General features: G+C 42.1%; 1 protein-coding gene across 2 annotated transcripts in view; it reads right to left on the bottom strand.

Annotated features, from left to right (window-relative positions):
* pard3ab (par-3 family cell polarity regulator alpha, b) overlaps positions 1–22,200 on the bottom strand; it is a 154,701-nt gene that overhangs the window by 68,207 nt on the left and 64,294 nt on the right. For both annotated transcript variants that reach the window (XM_089008591.1, XM_089008592.1), the window contains exons 6-9: positions 12,519–12,616; positions 9,339–9,422; positions 6,830–6,955; positions 2,800–3,188 (exon numbers count right to left, since the gene is read on the bottom strand). In XM_089008591.1, the coding sequence (XP_088864717.1) occupies positions 2,800–3,188; positions 6,830–6,955; positions 9,339–9,422; positions 12,519–12,616 (697 nt within the window). The remainder of the gene's footprint in view (positions 1–2,799; positions 3,189–6,829; positions 6,956–9,338; positions 9,423–12,518; positions 12,617–22,200) is intronic.

The following is a 22,200-nucleotide window of genomic DNA, read 5'->3' as shown; positions in this document are numbered from 1 at the left end:
GACAAATTCCACCGGAAAAGCCCATTTAGTATTACATCATAGAACTCCATTGTGGGTCTATCTATGATAAAGTCTATCCAAATTTCATGTATCTGAGTTCAAAAGGGCCTTAGGGGGCTACATTTTCACAGTTCTCTTTGGGGGCATGTTTTGAATAGTATAAAGCAATGAATCAACATCCCATTATGAGGCCAGTTAAGAGAGAGGAAATGATGACAAAGCCTCCATCCTGTCCAGACTCCTCTCATATTTGTGCTTGGGAATTAAAGGACAACCGACGCCTCCGGACAAGTTGTGTCCATAATTTGTAAAATGGCTTCAAATGACTTCTACTGAGCGTATTTTACAAAGATTCCACTGCATATAGCTATATTTGACGTTTTAAGACTCACACTGAATATTCAGGAAGTCTTGTTTTTGACTCGGTGACGATTCCTGACGTCACGTCACGGAAGGAACACCCCTGACCGAGAAAGTGACACACGATGCATTTTGGGTACTTTGTTTGGTCTGAAAACTTGTTGATCCGTGTTGATGGCGAAATTAGAAGGACAACACATAAATAACGCGATGGTAAATTGTTGTGTGTTGCACCAAGACTATTTGATATTCGCTGACAAAAATTCCCAGCCCATTTCCAACTGAGCTTTGGCACCATCTTCTGCATTTTTTTGGGTACTACATTTCTGTCCAGATGTCTCAAAATGACATGGAATAAATTCTTTAATCGATTGCAAACATGTATGCTTTCGTCTTCAGAACTATCTGAATCATATTTGTAACTGGATGAGTAAAAAGAAAGCATCTTCTCCGAATCTGAAGCCATTGTTTTGATTCTCGAGTAAGGCAAAACGTCTTGCCAAGTTAGTAACTTCTACGACTTTTCTAGATTTAGAGAATCTTTTTTTTATGTGAGAAGTGATTGTGATTCCTGTTAAGAAAAATTACATCATTACTTATTTACACCTTTTATCCCCACTGCAACGACTTTACTTTGCTACTTGCAGGATTCAGAAGTATAAACAACGCCGAGGTTTTAAGGCGTGCTGAGAGCGGCGGGATTAAGTGGAAACAAAACGAGATGAGGCGAACGGTCCTCATGAGAGACGTGCCGCTAATCTCCCGGCAAACGTCTGCCGCCGAAAGAAAGTGTGAGAGGACATGAGGAGATTTTGGGGGGGAAGAGCAAACAACACCAAGCAGCTGTTTTTGTTTTTGCCACGGATGAGAGAGACAGAGAGCGAGTGAGAGAGAGGGGGAGGGGGGGGTTTCGGGGGGTATTTTGGGAGGTTGCAGTCCTGTCTTCGTCGCAGCACAGGCGGCTGCTAAGCAACAAGCACTTCGCCCACAACCCGATTGACGCCTTGGCAGAGGTGTGTACGCACCACCTGTGCCAAGACGTCTGTTTAAGGCCACGCCAAATTTCCGCGCAAAATGCTGTGCGGAAGTCCCCCGGTTGCTTTTTGGGACATGTGGACTCGATGGGAATTGAAAAAAAAAGCGATAAAATAAATCTAAAATGGATGGTCAAAAAGAGAGTATACATCTCTTCAAAATCCTTTTTTCCTCCCCTCACAGGACATTTAGAGTCCCCTTGTTCGTGACGTTACACCAGAACGTCTTGCCTTCCTCTAGAAACAAAACAATGGCTTCAGATTCGAAGAAGATGCTTTCTTGTTACTCATCCAGTTCTGAATATGATTCAAATAGTTTTGAAGAGGAAAGCATAAATCTTTGCAATCGATTAAAGAAGTCCTCCTGCATCAATTCGAGCCATCAGGACTCCAATGTAGCATCCCAGAAAATGCACAAGATGGCGCCCAAGCTCCGTTGAAAATGGGCTGATTTGTCTGCTGGGAATTTGTGTCAACTAGTCTTAAATAGTAGTCTTGGTGCCACACAAGACAATTTCGCCATCAACACGGATCAACACAATTTTTTCAGATCAAACAAAGTACCCAAAATGCATTGTGTGTCGCTTTCTCGGTCAGGAGCGTTCCAGACGTGACGTCACGTCTGGAATTGTCACCAACTCGAAAATAAGATTTTCTGAATATTCAGCACAAGTCTTAAAACGTAAGATATGTGGTGGAATCTTTGTAAAATACGCTCAGTAGAAGTCATTTGAAGTGATTTTACAAATTATGGACACAACTTGTCCGGAGGCGTCGGTTGTCCTTTAAGGTTCCAAAACAGGTTTACTCGCCTGTTTTCTATGAGGGGTTAAAATTTGTAGTTAGTGTTTTAAATGGTGGTTTGAAGCAGGGGTGTCCAAACGTTTTGCAAAGGAGGGCAGATTTAGTGTGTTAAAAATGTAGGGTTGGGGGGGGGGGGGCAACCTTGGCGGATGATCTCCACATATCGCAGCAATTAATTGACATATATTTCACTGAGCCATTCTATTATTACATATTTCCGTGAAGGAATAGTCCAATTTCCACCCACCCTTAAACCGTCGGCCCTCGCAGTCAACTTTCCTACAAGGATGTTGATTGTCGCCATTTTAATGACAATCACTCATATACTAATTTGCTGTTCCTAGTTGAGCCTGTAGATAGCAGCACTTAGCACACATAAATAACAGCGCTACTGCTCATTATATCAATTCTACATCTGGGCCAGGCGTTATTGATTTTATGACGAAGCTGCGGGCCGGATGAAAATTGACTATGGGCCACATTTGGTCCATGGGCCGGACTTCGGAAATGCTGGTTTAAAGTCAAGTTAGGGTTTTAAAATTAATTAGCATTTTACATTATCGTTTGAATTTGAAGGTACCTCGTTTTTTTCCCCCAGTACCTTTCTGAAGCTGAATGTTGAGTCTTCGCCCGATCTTTTTGTTGTATGTCGGCGTGGGGGTGGATGTCATCCCCCTCTGCGGCGAGTGAATCTGTCCGGTGGGAGGTTTGGCGGCAGAAATGGCTGGCGGGTGAACGGCGGGCATGTAGCCGTCCGTCTTCTCTGGATGCGGATGAGTGCGCGCTTGTTTCAGGGAGCCGTGTCGGGACATCCTGTGAGGTATGAGATCCGTGGCGCTGGACGCCGGGTCTGTGGTGAAGCGGCCTGACGAGTACGCCGGGTTTCGCTCGACATGGAACAGATGCTCGTAGTGGGCTTTCACCGAAGATGGCACCACGTGGAACATGATAACGGGAGAACGCATGGCCTGGCGGAACATGTTCTGAGCCCTGGGCAAACATCAAACAGTGGTAAAATCACAAATCTGTCGCACAAACATGGGGAAAGACAACAAGTCTACAAGTTAATAAATAGCTTGTACCATTGTTTGTTTGCGGTCCCCAATCTTTTTCCCCCAGGGACCTGTTCAATGTCAAACAATATTTTTCTGGCCTTTACGATGTGATCGATAAATACAGTAAAATAATATGATATGACTAGCATGAAAACTGTGGTATTTTCAAAATATAATGACACAAAACATGTCACAAGGAATGTCGTATCTGACCGCAATACTCTCTGGTCGCGATGTGTAACGTATAAACGAGCCTTCAAAATAAGACTCAACATGCGTAGGTTTTTTTTTCCCCAAATAAACAAATTATGACAAAGAGAATCCTTTTTTGTACAAGTTTCATTTTAAATAAATAGAAATGATAAACAAGTCGGCCTGGAGGTTGAGGACCACTGATGTATGTTGTTTTACAGGAAAAGTAAATTGTTAGCCTGTATTTAGTTAAATAGCTTGAATGTTAGACAGTAGACCGTTGCAAATAGTTTGCACAGAAGCTTGAAAGTAGGAATGTAGGGACCCTATTTTCCGCTATATAAGGCACACCCCAAAGCCTTGATTTTCTTCAAAATATGACCCTGCGCCTTATATGCTGGTGCGCCATATATGTGAAGTCATATTGTGAAATGTAAATTTCTCCACTGTGAGACTAATAAAGGCAAATCCAATCCAATCCAATCCAATCCAATCCAATATTGACAGGTCTCACAACTACTCTTAGCAGCCACAGACTCCATTTCCCCCGGGAGAAGTAGTGTGTAACTCCAGCCTCTCCTGTAGCACCTTATAATTGGAACTTTTATATGCAATAAAATATAGAATGATTTATATAGCGCTTTAACAACAGCTGAAGCTTTAACAAAGCACTTCACATGGACAACTATATATTTATATAGTATAATTGGAAAACCTTTTTCATTCATTGAAGGTGCACTTTATATATGGGAAAACTTGCAAAATACACCATTACTTAGAAAGTTGGAAAATAGGTAAGTAGCTTGAAGGCAGACATGAAGGTCGTAGGTAAATCAGTGAATTGGATGTGTGTAGGTACGTTCCATGAAGAAGGGGTTTACTAGGAAGGTCATTAGATTGGTGACAAGCAGTTAGGGAAGTTATTTAAAAGTAGGAGAGTCGGTAGTAGGTTGGTAGAAAGCAGCTCGGTCTTGAACTCATTCACTGCCAGACGTGCAAAAATGTGTCCACTCCAGTGCCAGGGTTTTTGTCATTGGCACTTGAATTCCACGACCCACAGATTATTGAGTTAGAGGACTGACTATATAAACGTTCAATACAGCGTTAGAAACCTTAGACTCTCTTTTTTCATCCGAAAAAAAGTTAATTGCTAAATTAAATGGAAATGAAGTTATATGAGCTTGATATGAGGGCGGCTGTCCAAAATACAATGCAATACATACATATTGGTTTATATAGCACTTTAACAACAGCTGAAGCTTTAACAAAGCACTAACATGGAAAAAAGGGAAATGCTGTCACCTTATAGAAGAGAAATGGCCAGAGGCCATGGCCAACACTTTATCGGCACCCTAGCAAGAAAAAAACAAAACCCGAACAAATTCGGGAATGGCGCTCTACGTCATATTTTCAATTCCCGAATAAATTCATGAATGGCAGTGAATGAGTTAATGAAGTAATTGTTAGGGTGCCAAAGTAAGGTCAGAGTCAACAAGTGTGGCAGTGTGAAAGGGAATATAATGATGTGGGATGAGTGGGATGCTAACTCGAACGACTCAATTTTCAGATTCTTTTGTGCAGAACACCCGTCTGTCTTTGCCCACATGAACATAACAATATGGTCATTATTAGTCCTATGATTGCATACTATAACTTAGATGGACAGAAAATCCCCCAGCCTCCTGACTCGCTGTGAGCTCATACAGTAGAAGCTTCCCCCTCCCCCCCAATGCAAGCTCATGTTGTCAGCAGCAAATCCTCATTGGCACCATTTGCTGCCCCCCATCACATGTTGCTTTGACTTGTCCAGAGAGGACATTCAGGCGAGTGGCCAAAGCGGCAAAGAGGCTTTTAATGCATTCCCGCGGTGTGAAAATGTGTTGTGAAATTCCAGAAGCCCTTTTTGGCGGCATTCCCAAGGGGAGGATGAAGTTGTAGATGAGGCAGCAGACGACAACGATATGTAGAGTATCTCCCAGGGAGAGACGTGATCTGTAAGCACCTGTGTCAACAAAATCACAACAATTGGACTGACAGGCGCCAATTGCACACACTTTCAACCCTTACAAAGTTGTAAAAGATGTGCATTTGCATCCAACAATCACTTCTCTCGTAAGAAACAATTTCAGTCCGGCAATTCCAGATGCTAAAACTGCCAGTCACAAAAAAACAGCGACACAGTGTTTTAAGTTCACGGCTCTCATGTCGACAATTTTTGGATTCTAAACTCATTCACTGCAAGACGCTGTGCAAAAAATGTGTCCACTTCAATGCCAGGGTTTTCGTCATTTTCATTCAAATTGCAGGACCCACAGAATATTGAGTTTTAGGGCGACATAAACATTCAATTCAGTATAAGAAACCTGACACTCTTCTTTCATCAGATAAAAAGAGTTAATTACTAAGTTATATCTGGAGTTATCTGAGCTTGAAATGGGGGTGGCTGTAAAAAATACAATCCAATACATACATATTGATTTATATAGAGCTTTAACAACGGCTGAAGCTGTACCAAAGCGCTAACATGGACAAAAGGCAAATGCTGCCCCTTCGTGGAAGGGAAAAACATTGCCAACGCTTTATCGGCACCCAAGCAAAAAACAAAACCCGAACAAATTCGGGAATGGTGCTCCACATCAAACTTTTCAATTCTCTAACAAATTTGGGAATGGCAGCGAATGAGTTAATGTTTAAAAGAAGTTTTTGGTTTTCACATTTTTACACGTACATCACACCATTATCTTTCTTCACCACTTCAACTGTGACTATTGTAACAACAACAACAACAATCATAATAATAATAATAATAATCATCATCATTTCATTCATAAGCGCTTTTCAAAACTCTCAAGGACATGTTGCAGTCACAGGATAAATTATCGCTAAAGTCTCAATTTTAGTCAACCACAGTAAAGATTTAAGTAACCAAAAAGTGCCCCTGCATATTCATGAGAATTCTGGGGAGAATCTGTAAACCTATTAGCAAATGTGTGTGTGTGTGCACATCTATGTGTGGTAAATCTACATTAATATATCATCTGTATCATAGCTGTTGGTATGAAAGTGTAAAAACGACAAGCACACACATACACTTGACAGTATCATTTCTCCACACAGCATATGGGGATGGGAAAAGAGGCAGGTGGGTTTCGGTAGATGGGGGAATGATGCAAGAAAAGTGGGATTAGTAGTCAAAGGAATGGTTGGTCCACAAGCTTTCAAAAAAAGGCATCCGGGCCGAAAGGATTGGAGGGATCGAATCGGTGTAAAAGGTTCACTTAGCGCAAGCCTTGGGCACCAGGTGCCAGTAGCGAAGAGACAAAATGCAGGATGCAGCAAGGCCATTCAAAAGTCCACGAGTGGTGTCTCGGGAAATAGTCTTACTGTTCAAAGCGGATGTTGCGCAGGTCCCCGTTATTGATTCTAACAATGCAGTCGTTCTCCTGGAAGAGGGCCTGTTGCTGGGCTTTGCCACCGCGCTCCAGACGCTTGACCAACAAGCCAAGAGTCCTGAAAGTGTCCAACAGGGTCATGTGAACATAACGCAACAGAGACGGTAGTGTGCCTGTTGAGGGAGTAGTGGAGGTAAAATAAATAAATAAACAAAATAGCTAGCTAGGTAGCTAGCTGGCGAGATAGAGAGACAGAGAGAGATAGAGAGAGAAATAGAGACAGAGAGATAGATAAAGAGAGAGATAGAGAGAGAGAGACAGACAGGCAGACAGACAGAGAGAGAGACAGATAGGTATAGGTAGACAGAGAGACGGACGGACAGACAGACAGACAGACAGACAGACAGACAGACAGACAGACAGACAGACAGACAGACAGACAGATAGATAGATAGATAGATAGATAGATAGATAGATAGATAGATAGATAGATAGATAGATAGATAGATAGATAGATAGATAGATAGATAGATAGATAGATAGATAGATAGATAGGGCCAAATAGAACACAAATACAAAAAAAATAGTGACTTGACTTGCCCTCAAAGGCAAATTACCTTAATCACAAACTGAAATTGAAAGTGTCATATCCTGTTTATGGCACAGCGTTTTGCATTTTTGAGAACATGATGTGACATCAGCCATTTTCTCCCATTGGTCAGATTGTAACTGAGCTAAAATTTACAAATGTACGTTTTTGGAAAGGAAATAGAAAACCAGCAACGTCATGGCATTGTTTGAAAAAAAAGGGGATTTTACTTATTAATATATATATATATTTTTTGCTAAACTACTCTTTGAACCAAGGGTGTTTTTGTCATTTGAATGAAAAACACAAAAAAGGCTACCGCTAAGCCCTGCAATTATTTTGTTCTTCCACTAGTGTCAATATTCTTGGAAGAGGACAAAATGTTTCCGACGGGGAGGGACGTAAGGAATCAACTGGATCACGGTGGCACAAGTACTTGAGCCGCCACGCTTGTAATCTGCTGTGCAAAGTGGTTTAGGGCCAGAGGCTAGCATCACCTGAGAAAGGCGCTTGGCGGATTACATAACCAACAAGGGAATTTAGGAAAAGATGTGGCAAGTTCAGTCTCTGAAGGGGCTTTTCCCCTACCCAACTATAAATGGACTAGATTGTACAGTTTAACACTCGGCCCCGGCTTCTAATTCAATAGGAATGAGAATGTGATTACGGCGAGGGTAGCAGAGTTCAGGAGGGCGGAAGAGTTCAGAAACATTCCAGCTGATTGGAATGAAGTGGGAACACAATGTGATTTGCCGGGAGAAGGGCTTCCACTTTGTTTGATGAAGGCGTAATCTAGGAATAATGCCGGCCCACACATTTTCCCAATAAAGGCAAACGCGTCTTAAAAGTGCGCTCTTAGCGTGATTGAGTCGGCCTGTGAAGAAGGCGATAGCATCTCCCCTCTGAACAAGTTTGGAGTTACGGATTTTGTTTCAGCTTCACTGCCTCTTAGGGAACATTCAAAACAGATGTGAAATTCTTGGCAATGCCTCTCCGATCGGCTTTGTTCCAGCTGTGGTCAGCCCATCTTTTGAATCCTTCAGAGTGCACGTGACGGGAGGCCGGCGGAAATATGACGGTGGTCACCTGTGTGCATCAAAGCACGATGATGGATGGTGACAAACTGGCAAATGACTTCACGATGCGGGTTGGTATTTACGCGTCAAGTGGACGATACAAGGGCACATTGAGAGGCCACATTTTTCCCCCCTTCAATTACCAACTTGTTTGTTATGCAAGCGCACGATTTCACTAAGGTGCAGGAAAGGATTTTCTCTGTTTTCGTGCCGCGCATAATGCAGCTACAGAGAAACAGAGACAGAGAGACAGGGAAAGACAGAGACAGAGAGTGAGACAGAGAGAGACAGAGAAAGAGAGTAAGAGACAGAGAGAAACAGAGAGAGAGACACACAAAGAGAGAGAGAAAGAGAGAAAGACAGAGCCAAAGAAACAGAGCGAGAGAGAGAGAGACAGAGAGAGAGAGACAAAGAGAGAGTGAGAGACAAGGAGATCTCAAGAGAGAGAGAGACCTCAAGAGAGCGAGAGAGACAAAGAGAGAGAGATAGGGAGACCTCAAGAGAGAGAGACCTGAAGAGAGAGAGAAAGAGAGAGAGAGAGACAAAGAGAGAGGCAGGGAGACCTCAAGAGAGCAAGAGACACAGAGAGAGAGAGAGAGAGAGACAGTGAGAGGCAGAGAGAGAGAGACAGAGAGAGACAAAGAGAGAGAGACAGGGAGACCTCAAGAGAGCGAGACAGAGAGAGCAAGAGAGAGAGATAAAAACAAGAGACAGAAAGAGAGAGAGAGAGGTACACTCAATGTTTTCTTAAAACTACTGGCAGGGCCCAACAAGTTCAACATGTCTTCTTATAAATTAAAGAATCGCCTTCCCACCTGAACGGCATTATTTTTTACCTTCGGTCCCTGCCACTGAAGGGCACCACATGGATTCCCAGCGGGCCACCATCGTTTGTCACCTCCACCACTTTGATTAGGTCTCTGCGATCAGCCGGGCACAGACGCAGTGGCGGGCGACCAAAAGAGTGAGGGTGAGATGGAGGACAACACGTGAACAAACACCAAAAAAAGAGGAGAATGAAATGTGATGAATCAAAACAAGATGAGGAAAACTGAATTAAAAGATGGAAAGTAAATGTGACCAACGTAAGCCAAAACTAGATGCTGACCGTGAACTAAAAACAACCGTGTGACAATAATTATATGCAGAGGAGCTCCTTGGAAGCCTGCCAACATTTTTATTTGAAATGAATTCTGGACTACGATCAACTTGTTTCGTTTCTGCTGGACTTCTGCCCGTGGCAAGTGTTAATTATAAAAAATTACTTTTTAAATTGGACATTTCGGCAACACTTCAACCTCCAACTGCTTGTTAATGAAGAGATGAAGAGTCAACCCGGGTGGGCCGTCCTCATTGGGTAGTGCGGATCATCTAGTGAGCAAAGGGGTCGGCCGTTTGAATCCTGACTCTGACTGTTTGCATTCAAAATACCCTTGGGCAAGACACCGAGCCCACAATTCCATCCAGTTTCACATTGCAGATGAGAACAGACACTTGAATCCATGACCTGGTTAAAAAATAACGTCCGGGATTTTGTTAATTTATGAACTCATTCACTGCCAGATGATGTGCAAAAAAGTGTCTATTCCAGTGCTAGGGTTTTTGTCATTTTCACTCAAATTGCAGGACCCACAGATAACTGAGTTTTAGGACTACATAGACATTCAATGCAGCATAAGACTTTCTTCGTTCATCAGAAAAAAAAGAGTTAATTCCGAAGGTATATGGGTCTGGAGTTATCTGAGCTTAAAATGGGGGCTGCTGTACAAGATACAATACATACATATTGATTTAAGTATCACTTTAACAACCGCTGAAGCTGTAACAACGATCTTAACATGGACAAAAGGCAAATGCTGCCCCCTCGTGGGAGGGAAACATTGCTAGAGGTCTGACCGGAGCTTGATTCGCACCCTCCCCCAAGAAAACACAAAACCCGAACCAATTCGGGAACGGCGCTCCACGTTAGGATTCTCAACTCCCGAATAAATTTGGGAATGGCAGTGAATGAGCTAATAAATAAAGAAATAAACTGGAGTAAATGTCCCAATACTTTTGCATCTCATCGAGTTGTCCCAATTCTTTATGACCAGATTCCACGTTTTCTTCATTTTTCTTGTAGTTGACCAGATATATCTTTTGTTCACTTTTCTCTGCCTGCAATGTGTCCTATTTCATCTATCCGCACCGTCATGCACATTTGAAGCTGCCAAAATGATGAAAAACAAGTTAGCATTTGCGGCGGAGCTCCACAAAACATCATCCAGCCGCCTCGCTGCTTTGAGACAATAACCGTGATTAGTTTGGGGGAGTGTAAGCGGGTGCCTTGTTGACAAGCAAGAGGCGTTGGAAGAGTAATAATAACAGAAATAGGATACCTGCATATCAAAGTGGAGCAAAGAAGATCATAACCAGACACACTTGCTCATTACATTGGCTGCGCAGTGGAGGAGTGTGTGGGAGCTTCTGTGTCGCTTTTGCTCCCACTCAAGAGTGACAGACTTAAAAAACAATTTCATAATATTGCCTCAGTTTCCAAGAGTTGTTTGGCTGTTGTTGCTGCGACTAAGATATGACACCACTTACAAAAACTTTAGGGGATTGGGTTTACGGGTGAATTGCAGAATGAATTTCAAATTAAGTACCGTGATACCTCAGCTTACGAACTTAATTGGTTCCCAGAAAGTGTGTGTAAGGCGAAAAGTTCATCTTCCAAACATTTAGTTCCCATAAGAAACCATTAAAATGAGAATAATCTGTTCCCAGGTCCCCAAAAAAACATAATTTTCGACTAAATAAGCCTTAAAACTACACAAAATATACCTTTTTATAAATATAATAAATATGCGATTGTATTGAAATTAAAGAAGTAAACTGTACTATATAATAAAGTCCTTTTATTAACCTTTGTGATGGTAGTTGTCAATGGATGACGAACTTCCAGGTTGCCTCTTGATGATATCCGAGTGAAGTTGTCGTGCTTTCTCGGCGATAATACCCTCACTCACAATGTCCCCTGCTAGCTGCTTTACGTTAATCCAAATCAACAGAGGTTTTTCAACCTCTTCTATTGCCTGAGACCGTTGCTTAGACAACACAGAAACATCCTCAGCCACACGTAGCAACGGTCGACTTTCAGAATCATCTTTATTGCCAAGTAAGTAGAACACACAAGGAATTTGTATCCGGTAGAACACGCTGCACTAGTATCATCATCAAAAAAATGCAAGGAGGCACTATACAGTTCTATTTGGGTTACTGTTTAAATAGTTAATGGCTTGGGGGAAGAAGCTGTTTAAATGCCTGCTGAATTTGGTGCGCATGGATCGGTAGCATACTGGTAGTGGGACGCTAAGTCACACAAACGCACAGCTCGTTCGTGTTTTTCGATGATCTCCTTATTCTGCTCAACCGTAATTTTCTTTTGTGTCCTCTTTGGCTTCACACTAGCCTGTGGTGGGGTCTTTTTCGGTTGCATAATCGCAAAAGTATCCTTGATAACAAACCACCTCCGCGCTCAAAAAAAGGGAGTGACGAAAACTAGTCCGTCAGCCACCGTAGCGCTGTTTGACCGTTTGGTTTGGTGTTCTTTCGCCGAAAACTAGTTCACCAGCCACTGTGGCGCTCCGTGTGGTTTGGCTCGTCCGCCGAAAACTAGTTCGTATGCCAAGATTATATTCAATTTAATGTTCGTGAGGCGAAACGTTCGTGAGCTAAACCGTTCGTAAGCTGAGGTATCACTGTATAACCTCCTATCTAGGTAAACTCCATTTCATTTAATCATTTTCTGGACGGCTGATCTTCACTCGGGGTCACAAGGAAGCAGTGTACATCCTGAGATGGTCGCCAGCCAATCACGGGGTATAAATACCTGTAAATAACCGCTTTCATGCCAATGCTAATCCACTCACCTCCTTAAATTTTCCACTTTTTGGGAATAGTGTCGAAACATTTTTTCATTTTAATATGAAGCTGCGAGTGTCTTTTGAAAGGGTGATGTGCAGTTGGAGACTCACTCAAGAGATCGGACAGTGGTGGTCGTGTGGTCCAAGCACGAGTCGGCTCGGCCCACTGGCTCAATTCGGCCATTTTCTGGCTCTCTTGCCTCGTCCTCCTGTAAACAAAAAAAAACAAACTGGTGACTGGACAGAGACAATTGCTTTTAACAGGAATATGTGTTGCAAAATATTTGTTCTGACTACATGTCATCTACACCATTCCATTCATCATATTTTGAATCAATTGTTCTATTTCAATAAGGGAAAAAACCCGGCAATGAATCTTTTGTAACAAATCTACCAGCCTTACTGGAACCTTCCACTATATCCTGACGCCAGCGGCGGGAGCAGATGGGAGGAGATCTTCAACAGCAATAAAAATTCATGGACTTCAATATTACATTGCCTTCTGCTCGGCGCCGCATATTAATTTTAATACACACGTGTGGACAAACATACAGACGCAAGGCCACACACACAAACGTTGATGGGCCGAAAGGCGAAGTCGAATGGGAAGGAAGAGAAGCGGTCATTAAAAGTGGAGAGCGTAGACGTGGATAACCTGGCAGAGCGTGTGATCAGCAGAAATTCAACGCAATCGGTTCCCGCAGGATTTCATTTATGAAAGGGAGATAGCGAAATAAACGAAGGTGTCAATTAACTATCCGGACAATGTGCAAAATTAAATTGTATCCACTCCAGTGTCAGGGTTTTTGTCATTTTCATATTGAGTTTTAGGACAGCATGAGCATTAAATTCAGTGTAAGAAACTTTAGACGCTCTTCTTTAATCAGAAAAAAATAGTAAATTCTTAAGTTATATGGGTCTGGAGTTACCTGAGCTTAAAATGGGTCCGGCTGTACAAAATACAATACAATACATACATAGACATTTATGTAGCACTCTAACAACAGCTGTAGATGAAGTGCTAACATGGACAAAAGGCAAATGCTGCACCCTCGTGGAAGGGAAAAACTTTGCAAGAGGTCAGACCGGCGCTTTATCAGTACCCCTTGCAAGAAAAACTGTAAACCTGAATACAATCGGGAATGGCAGCGAATGAGTGAAGCGCTAGAAGGACTCTTGAGAAATCAGATTGGAAACAGAAGATTAATCTTATGTTTGTACGGAGGGATTAGCGCAAGTAATTGTTTTTGTACTATTGCACCTTGAAATACCAATCATATTTTCCACAGCATATTCCTTATTCGGATCCAAGTGTATTTTCATGTCCAATTCACATTTTGAGTGTTTTCATAAAGATGTGTCACTTTGTCAATTGAATATTGTCACATCTAAAGAGAATGTTTTTTTTAATACTGATTATCACTCAATCACTGTAATTACTCCCCGAAAAATATAATGGATAAAAACAAAGAAAATGCCAAAGACCAGCTTGCTTCTCCATCTCAAGTCAGAGCCTTGAAAGATCTACTGAAGTCTGTTTCATCCAAGTACAGTTTACTTATGAATGCAGAATGCTCCCAGTGTGAACATTTGAAAACAAAGAGAGAGCTCCATGGAATGAAAATCAAAGAAAGAAAGGAACGAAGAGGAAAAAAGGAGTCTATCAAGCTGGGGTGCAAGCTTGGTGAGCGGCTGCGCTATCTCCCGGAAAGGCCAAACAAGACGGGCTTTCATCAAGGCGCACTCCCGACATTTCACCGTGGCTCTTATCCTTTCAATTCGCGCCGCCGGCGAGGCTCTGGCGGCACATTGACAGACGTACTAGGCAGTCGGGAAGTGCATATGTACAGGGGGCTGGATGAGAAACAATATGGGGAAATCGATGAGAAGGTTTCTTCAGCCGTCATCTGTAGAATTTTGAAGGTTTCGGACGTTTCGCCTCCTATCCAAGAGCGCAGGCGTGGCGGACCATGCCTGGACATTAGGGATATATAAATAGGGCCGATATGACCAGTCAGACTTTAGTTCGCTGACGAAGCCTCTTGGATAGGAGGCGAAACGTCCGAAACCTTCAAAATTGTACAGATGACGGCTGAAGAAACCTTCTCATCGATGGACCACTCCTGTACAACTGAGAGCTTACACAGACGTATTGCTGCCAAATATGGGGAAATGGAAGTCAATGATGAAGAGCGAGATTTCACATTTTGACACAATTTGATTCATTTTACAATGATATACTGTCACTGCCAGCTTAGCTGTTATGTGAAGTGGCACTGCATGCTACACAAAACCATTTGATGACCCTGAGTTTGGGCTGAGATGGTTTTAGCCCCCTCCAGATTTTACTTTGAGTCAGACTGCAATGTTCCTCGGCCCACTAAGATGAGATAAGACTACTTGAAAACGTACAACCTCAATTGATATTTAATGTCAACTTGTGTTCTTAGATAATTTCTTGGGACAAATTTGGGCTTTAAAAACCCCAAATCGACACGAGCATAATTTATGGCACTTTAATTGATAGATGACATGCAGATAAACGAACATGAGGGAGCTGCATTTGAGCGACCACAGCACATATAGTACACTGGTTCCCGTCGCTGGCTGGTGGGCTCTGACCGATCAGATGTGAATAATTCATGATGCCGTTTGGTGGACCAGGCAGGTATAAGGAGTATTGCCCCCCCCCCCCCCCCCCCAACACACACAAACATAAAGTCATTGGTTGTTTCCTGAGTGAGGAAAGAGAGGCGGCTAGGTGGTGAGGAGAGGGGAGTTGGGGGGGATCACTGGGGCCCAAAGACTCATTAAAGATTAATACCAGAATCCATTGAGGTCTGTCCTCCCTATCTTTCGCACTAAATAAAGTGCCCCCATTCTGTGTGTGTGTATGCGTGTGCTCGCACATCTGAGAGTGTTGCTGCACTTTAATGAAGTGCAGTCTGTGTGCAGTTCCTGGAACTCTGACCACACTGACACGTTTAAATGGATGTACATGCATGTGGCTGCATGCATTGCTCTAAACTTGTACGCTCACGCATAAATTGAACAAAGTAAATGGTTACATGGTGGATTAGTTAGCTGGTTGAATGTCACCAATTAGTTGTAGAACATCTGAGACGTTTTAGCTCGAAATTCCACAGTGTTTTCAAATGAACGTAGCTCAAGTGAGTCATAACATTTCAGGAGTGTTTTACCAGAGGCAGAGGCTAAAGTAGTTGAAGTCGTAGTTCGGTAGCGTGCTGAGCAATTAGAATGTATTGTTAGTTGTCAGGGGAATTTTACCCTCACAATTTCCATTGTTACATCTGTGTAAGCTCTCAGTCGTACAGGAGTGGTTCATCGATGAAAAGGTTTCTTCTGCCGTCATCTGTACTTCTTTGAAGGTGTCGGACGTTTCGCTTCTTATCCAAGAAACTTTTTCAGCAAACTAAAATCTTACTGGTAGTTTAGGCCCTATATATATATATATATATATATATATATATATATATCTATCGCTACTGTCCAGACATGGCGGCGCCGGACTCTGCTATGATAGGTCCCTGCTCTCAGGTTGGAGGGAGCAGAGGACTACTCCCTGCAGCTCCACTGATTGTTCCTATTGTTCTGACTAACGACTGGCCTGATTGCCCCACTTCCACCGTTATCACCTCATCAGTATTACTAATCCAATGTTGCCTAAGAAGGTTATTGTATGAACGATCCAAATTGAACCTCACCCCACCATATCGGCTTAATGAAGGATTTAGTTGTTTTATGAAAATCGCTTCTTTTACTCCCCTTTCAAACCATCTATGTTCTTTCGCCAAGATTTTAACCTCATTGTCGTCAAATGAGTGGTTGCTAGCTTTTAGGTGCATATGTACTTCCGATTGAGGCCCACTAGTATTATCCCTGCAATGTTAATAAAGTCTTTTTGGAGAATTTGTTTAGTGTCCCCAATCTCTCTGTACAATACTCATTCTTACAATGTATTAAATAAACTACATTACTTTGTTTTTCATTTGGCAGCCTATCTTTTGGATACACTAATTTTTGCCTTAAAGTGTTTATCGGTTTGAAATAAGTAAGAATTTTGTGTTGCCAAAGGACTTTGTAGTTTTTTAGAAACTCCTGCAATGTAAGGTACTGATACTCCTCTTCTTTTTGTATCTTCAGAATTTTTGGTTTCATTCCCTATTCTTTCTTTCTGACATTTGTTAAATGACCACTGAGGGTACCCCCAGTTTGTGAGTGATCTCCTGATATGTTTTGACTCCAAAAAGGTTAGTTTGTTCTCTTTAATGTCCTCACGAGTAAATTTAATGTTGATGTCTACCGAGTTGAGGTGATCTGTGCAGGATTGAATTTCTTGTTTTTTAATTATGACAAAAGTATCATCTACATATGTAAACCAGTGTCTCGGTTTTGTCCCCGGGAAGGATGTGAGGGCCTGTTTCTCCATCTCTTCCATGTACAGATTAGCCACTATGGGTGAAACTGGTGAGCCCATAGCACAACCATGAATTTGTTTATCGATGAAAATGTTTCTTCAGCCGTCATCTGTACTTTTTTGAAGGTGTCGGACGTTTCTGTTCTTATCTTACTGGTAGTTTAGGCCCTATATATATATATATATATATATATATATATATATATATATATATATATATATATATATATATATATATATATATATATATATATATATATATATATATATATATATATATATATATATATATATTCCTACTGTCCAGACATGGCGGTGCCGGACTCTTCTATGATAGGTCCCTGCTCTCAGGTTGGGGGGGACTATGGTGTAGGGAGTAGTCCTCTGCTCCCCCCCCAGTCTTGTTTTTGAGTTGGTGACGATGCCTACCGTGACGTCACGTCTGGAACGCCCCTGACCGAGAAAGCGACACGCAATGCATTTTGGGTACTTTGTTTGGTCTGAAAACGTGTTGATCCGTGTTGATGGCGAAATAGGAAGGCAAACACATAAATAACGCGATGGTGAATCGTTGTGTGTTGCACCAAGACTACTAATTGATACTAGCTGACACAATTTCCCAGCAGATAAATCAGCCCATTTCCATCGGAGCTTGGGCACCATCTTGTGCATTTCCTGGGACGCTACATTGGAGTCCAGATGCCTCAAAATGACACGGAAGGACTTCTTTAATCGATTGCAAACATTTATGCTTTCCTCTTCAGAACCATTTGAATCATACTCATAACTGGATGAGTAACAAGAAAGCATCTTCTCCGAATCTGAAGCCATTGTTTTGATTCTCGAGCAAGGCAAGACGTCTTGCCGTGACATCACGAACAAGGGGGCGGGACCTTCTGAAACTCACAATTTCCGGGGTCAATTTGAAGTAGTTTTGGGACACTTTAAGGCATTTTTATTGGTGTTTTTCATTAGACTAAAATATCAGCCTATATGTTTTGGGTATTTTAGATGCTATAAAACGTTTTTCTGATGTCAGTTAGGAAACTAAATAATGGTGTCGGTTGTCCTTTAAGTACAGTAAGGATCTGTCGTTCATTATTTTTTTAATAAGTCAGTGGCATTTGAACTGAACGATGTCAGTCAACCAGCCAGTGAGCCAGTTAGGTAACATTCGTGATCCTAACTAAAGCTAATGCTTTTAATGTTTTGGAAGATGACTATTTGCTAGCAAAGTGAAATAATCTTCATCAATAGTTTAATCCCATTAAATGCTTACTGTTGTTTCTCACTAAAGAATAATCGGCAAAAGTCAGAAAACGGAGGAATTTCGGCCCCCTTTTCGATGTTGGATGAGTTGTGAACCCGTGATAACGCACAAAGAAAGACGAATCAGAGTGTTTGAGGGATATTTTGGGGATTAACGCATTGATAATATGAATCATATATATCTCAGTTGATGATAGAGTGAGTCGCATCTGTGAGAAAAGATGCCAGTTCATGCAACGAATAATGAATGGCATGTAAATAAGCTATTCAATTTGAACCATACGGTGAGACACTCTTTGTTGTTTACCGCTGTAGGTTGTTTAATTGTCAAGAAAAGACGAAAGGTTTTCTCAGTATTGATATTACTGTTTTATAGTTTGACAGAACTCTGCCATAAAAAACTAAAAAAAAAAAAAAAAAAACAGCGGTTAACATGTGAGAGTTAAAAAAAACACTTGTGGATGACAAAACAGTGCTCATACAGGGACATATATTTAACTCTGCAACTCACTTTATTAAACTCTTTGATGAAAATGGTTTTCAAATGTGAAAAAAACTATAACAACAAGCCACGGTTTCACAGAATATGTATTATATTGCATAGCATGCAATCGCTCAACTGCAAATGTCAATGTGAGTTGACCTACTTAGCTAGAAGCCAGAGCATAAGTTGGCGATCCTGCAGGATGGATAGTTTGGACAACATAATTCCAAGAAAGGAATACATGTCATAAACCTGTCTGATTTCCCGCACTTATGGACTTCAAGTCGACTCGTAACCACGGTAACTTGGAAGCAGAGGTGCTACCATATGCGCGAGTGCGTCCCGCCTAAGTGCGCCCCTCGACCGACTGTCAGGTCTGTCACAATCAGCCGGAGTTCGAGCTATGTGTCGACATCGAAATGTGAACGAAACACAGACGGACCCAGCTCAACCCTTTGAGCTTCATCGGGTGGTATGAAAAGGGAAAAGATTCAGGAAGAGGGTAAAGACGGAAATTTCTGTTTTCAGCGGGCAAAGGAGTAGATCAAGCCAGCGTGCGTGAAATCAAGCAAGGGACACACGTTTTTCAGGAACCTTTAAAATGTTTTTACAAAAACTTCGATACAGTATATTTTGGTTGACGTGGCCATCACAACCAGACCTCACATTTTGGCTGACGGTTCATATTGTAGCTCAGTTCCATTTTTTCTTCATATGCAACACACATGTTTTTACCCCCATGCAGTATGAACAGTATATTTCCAAATAAATGATTTCAAAGAGTATGATGTCAGAGACACATTACTCATTTTGGTGAAGGAATAAGGCATTTTATATATATTTTTTGGGCGTGTGTGCAGCATCTCGAAATGTGTTTGCATTTGTGTAAATCTTCTTTTCCTTTCGGCTTGTCCCTTCAGGGGTTGCCACAGCGAATCAATGTCCTTCATCTATCCCGGTTTTGTGCATCCTCTTCTCTCACACCAGCTACCTTCATGTCCTCGCCGACCACATCCATAAATCTCCTCTTCGGTCTTCCTCTCGGTCTCCTGCCTGGCAGTTCAAGGCTCAGCATCCTTCTGCCGATATAGTCACTCTCTCTCCTTTGGACATGTCCAAACCATCTCAGTCTGGCCTCTCTGACTTTCTCTCCAAAGCCTCTAATATGAGTTGTCCCTCTAATGGACTCATTCCTGATCCTATCCAACCTGGTCACTCCCAAAGAAAACCTCAACATCTTCAGCTCTGCTACCTCCAGCTCTGCTTCCTGTCTTTTCTTCAGTGTTTGCATTTGTGTAAATAAAGGCCAATTATAAAGCTTGATGAGCCTTTCAACACAACGCTCCAACTTGTGCCAAAAATTTAAAGGACAACCGACATCACTTTTTTTGTTTCCTAACTGACATCAGAAAAACGTTTTATAGCATCTAAAATACCCAAAACACGCAGTATGATATTTTTAGCCAAATGCAAAACGCTAATAAAAATGACTTAAAGTGTCCAAAAAGTACTGTATTTTTCAGATTATAAGTCACAGTTTTTTTCATAGTTTGGTCGGGGGTGCGACTTATAAATCGGAGCGATTTATATATGCTCTTTTTTATTACTGTATATCATTTCACATGTTATTTTCAAATTAAACCGCAAGAGCGCAGAGGAGAGGAAGTGGCGCCTTGTCTACCTGCCGAGTTGGGGGAGTTATTTAAAAGTGACACGGAGGATGAAGATTTCCTTGGATTTGGTGATTTGGAGTAAAACCTGATATTTTGGTAAACTTGTTAGCATGTTCTTTGTGCTAGAGTTCTCTGAATAACTCTTGTAAAAGAGTTCTGGGTTACCAAAAAGGAGGTGTGTCCATCGGAGTTGCGTAGAGCGAGAGCTGCGGTGTTATGTTGGGAAAAAAAAGAAGTGAAACGGAGCCTGATGTTCTCTATTTTATTTTAATTTAATTAATTTATTTTAAATTGCTTTTCAAGATGACATGTATGTTGTTTGGTGTTGGATTTTATCAAATAAATAGTTCTGAAGAAGAAAGCATACATGTTTGCAATCAATTAAATAATGTATGTGTCATTTTGAGGCATGTGGGAAATGTCACACCCAAAAAAGGCAGAATCAGGCTGTTTCCACAGGCTGATAAATTCCTTACATGGAGCTTTGTCGCCCTCTTCTGCCTCTTTTTGGTCCTACACGACTTTTTCAGACCAAAGTACAGCAAAATGCATTGACGTGATGGAAGGACTGCTACAATGTGTCCTTTTTTCGGTCAGGGGCGTTCCTTCAGTGACGTAATGTACGGACTCGTCACCAACTCAAAAACAAGACTTCTGGAATATCAGTGTGAGTCTTAAAACTTAAAATATAGCTATATGCAGTGGAATCTTTGTAAAATACGCTCAGTAGAAGTCATTTGAAGCCATTTTACAAATTATGGACACAACTTGTCCGGAGACGTCGGTTGTCCTTTAACTCATTCACTGCTATTCTCGAATTTAATTTGGGAATTGAAAATATGACGTAGAGCGCCATTCCCAAATTTGTTTGGGTTTTGTTTTTTCACCTATTTTTTTTGTTTCACCTATCCGGGCATACATGGATGACATGACCACCTTGACCACTACTGCCGCTTGCACCAGGCGGCTACTTGGAAAACTGCAGGAAAACATTAAATGGGCCTGTATGAAAATCAAGCCGAGCAAGTCACGCAGCATCTCAATCGTCAAGGGACAGCTAAAAAATGTGAAGTTCTGCATTGGTGATGACCCAATACCAACGGTGTCTGAGGAACCGGTCAAAAGCCTGGGCAGGTGGTACAATGCAAGCCTAAGAGACAAAGATCAAGTGCAGCAACTAATGCAGGACATCAGCAAAAGTCTGCAAAACATCAACAAGACTCCACTGCCAGGGAAGCTCAAGCTCTGGTGTCTGCAGTTTGGACTTCTCCCTCGGGTAATGTGGCCACTCACAGTCTATGAGGTCCCGCTCTCAACAGTGGAGAAGATGGAGCGAGCCATCACTAGATATGTGAAAAGATGGCTTGGTGTTCCACGCTGTCTGTCAAACATCAGCCTCTATGGCAAAGGGGTCCTCGAGCTTCCAATCACAAGCCTCACCGAAGAGGACAAGTGCTCTAAAGTGAGACTTTAGATAACCCTTACAGACTCCAGGGACCGGAAGATCAGTCAAGCTGCACCCCCCCTATCAACTGGACGGAAATGGACGCCATCCACCGCGGTGCAGCAGGCCACAGCAGCCCTAAGGCACAGCGACATGTGGGACACGTCCAGCTAGGAAGAGAGGGATTTGGCCAACAAACAAACCATCTTGGCGTAAGGCCTCAGCATCGGAAAGAAGGAAAATGGATGAGGTGGGAAGGCCTGGAGAAGCGAAAGCTCAGCTGGAGGGATCTCTGGGAAATGGAGGCAAGCAACATCAGCTTCATAATCAGAGCAATCAATGATGTGCTCCCATCTCCAAAAAATCTCCACTGATGGTATGGCGAAGATCCAACCTGTGACCTCTGTCCAACTACAGGAACTCTCAAACACATCCTGATCGGTTGTAAGACCAGCCTCACACAAGGCCGCTACACCTAGTGGCAC

Source organism: Hippocampus bargibanti, linkage group LG11, assembly GCF_051943395.1.
Source record: "Hippocampus bargibanti isolate YZ-2025 linkage group LG11, ASM5194339v1, whole genome shotgun sequence".
NCBI lineage: Eukaryota > Metazoa > Chordata > Actinopteri > Syngnathiformes > Syngnathidae > Hippocampus > Hippocampus bargibanti.
The sequence above is the reverse complement of the archived record's forward strand: the minus strand, read 5'-3'. Positions and strand labels throughout refer to the sequence as shown.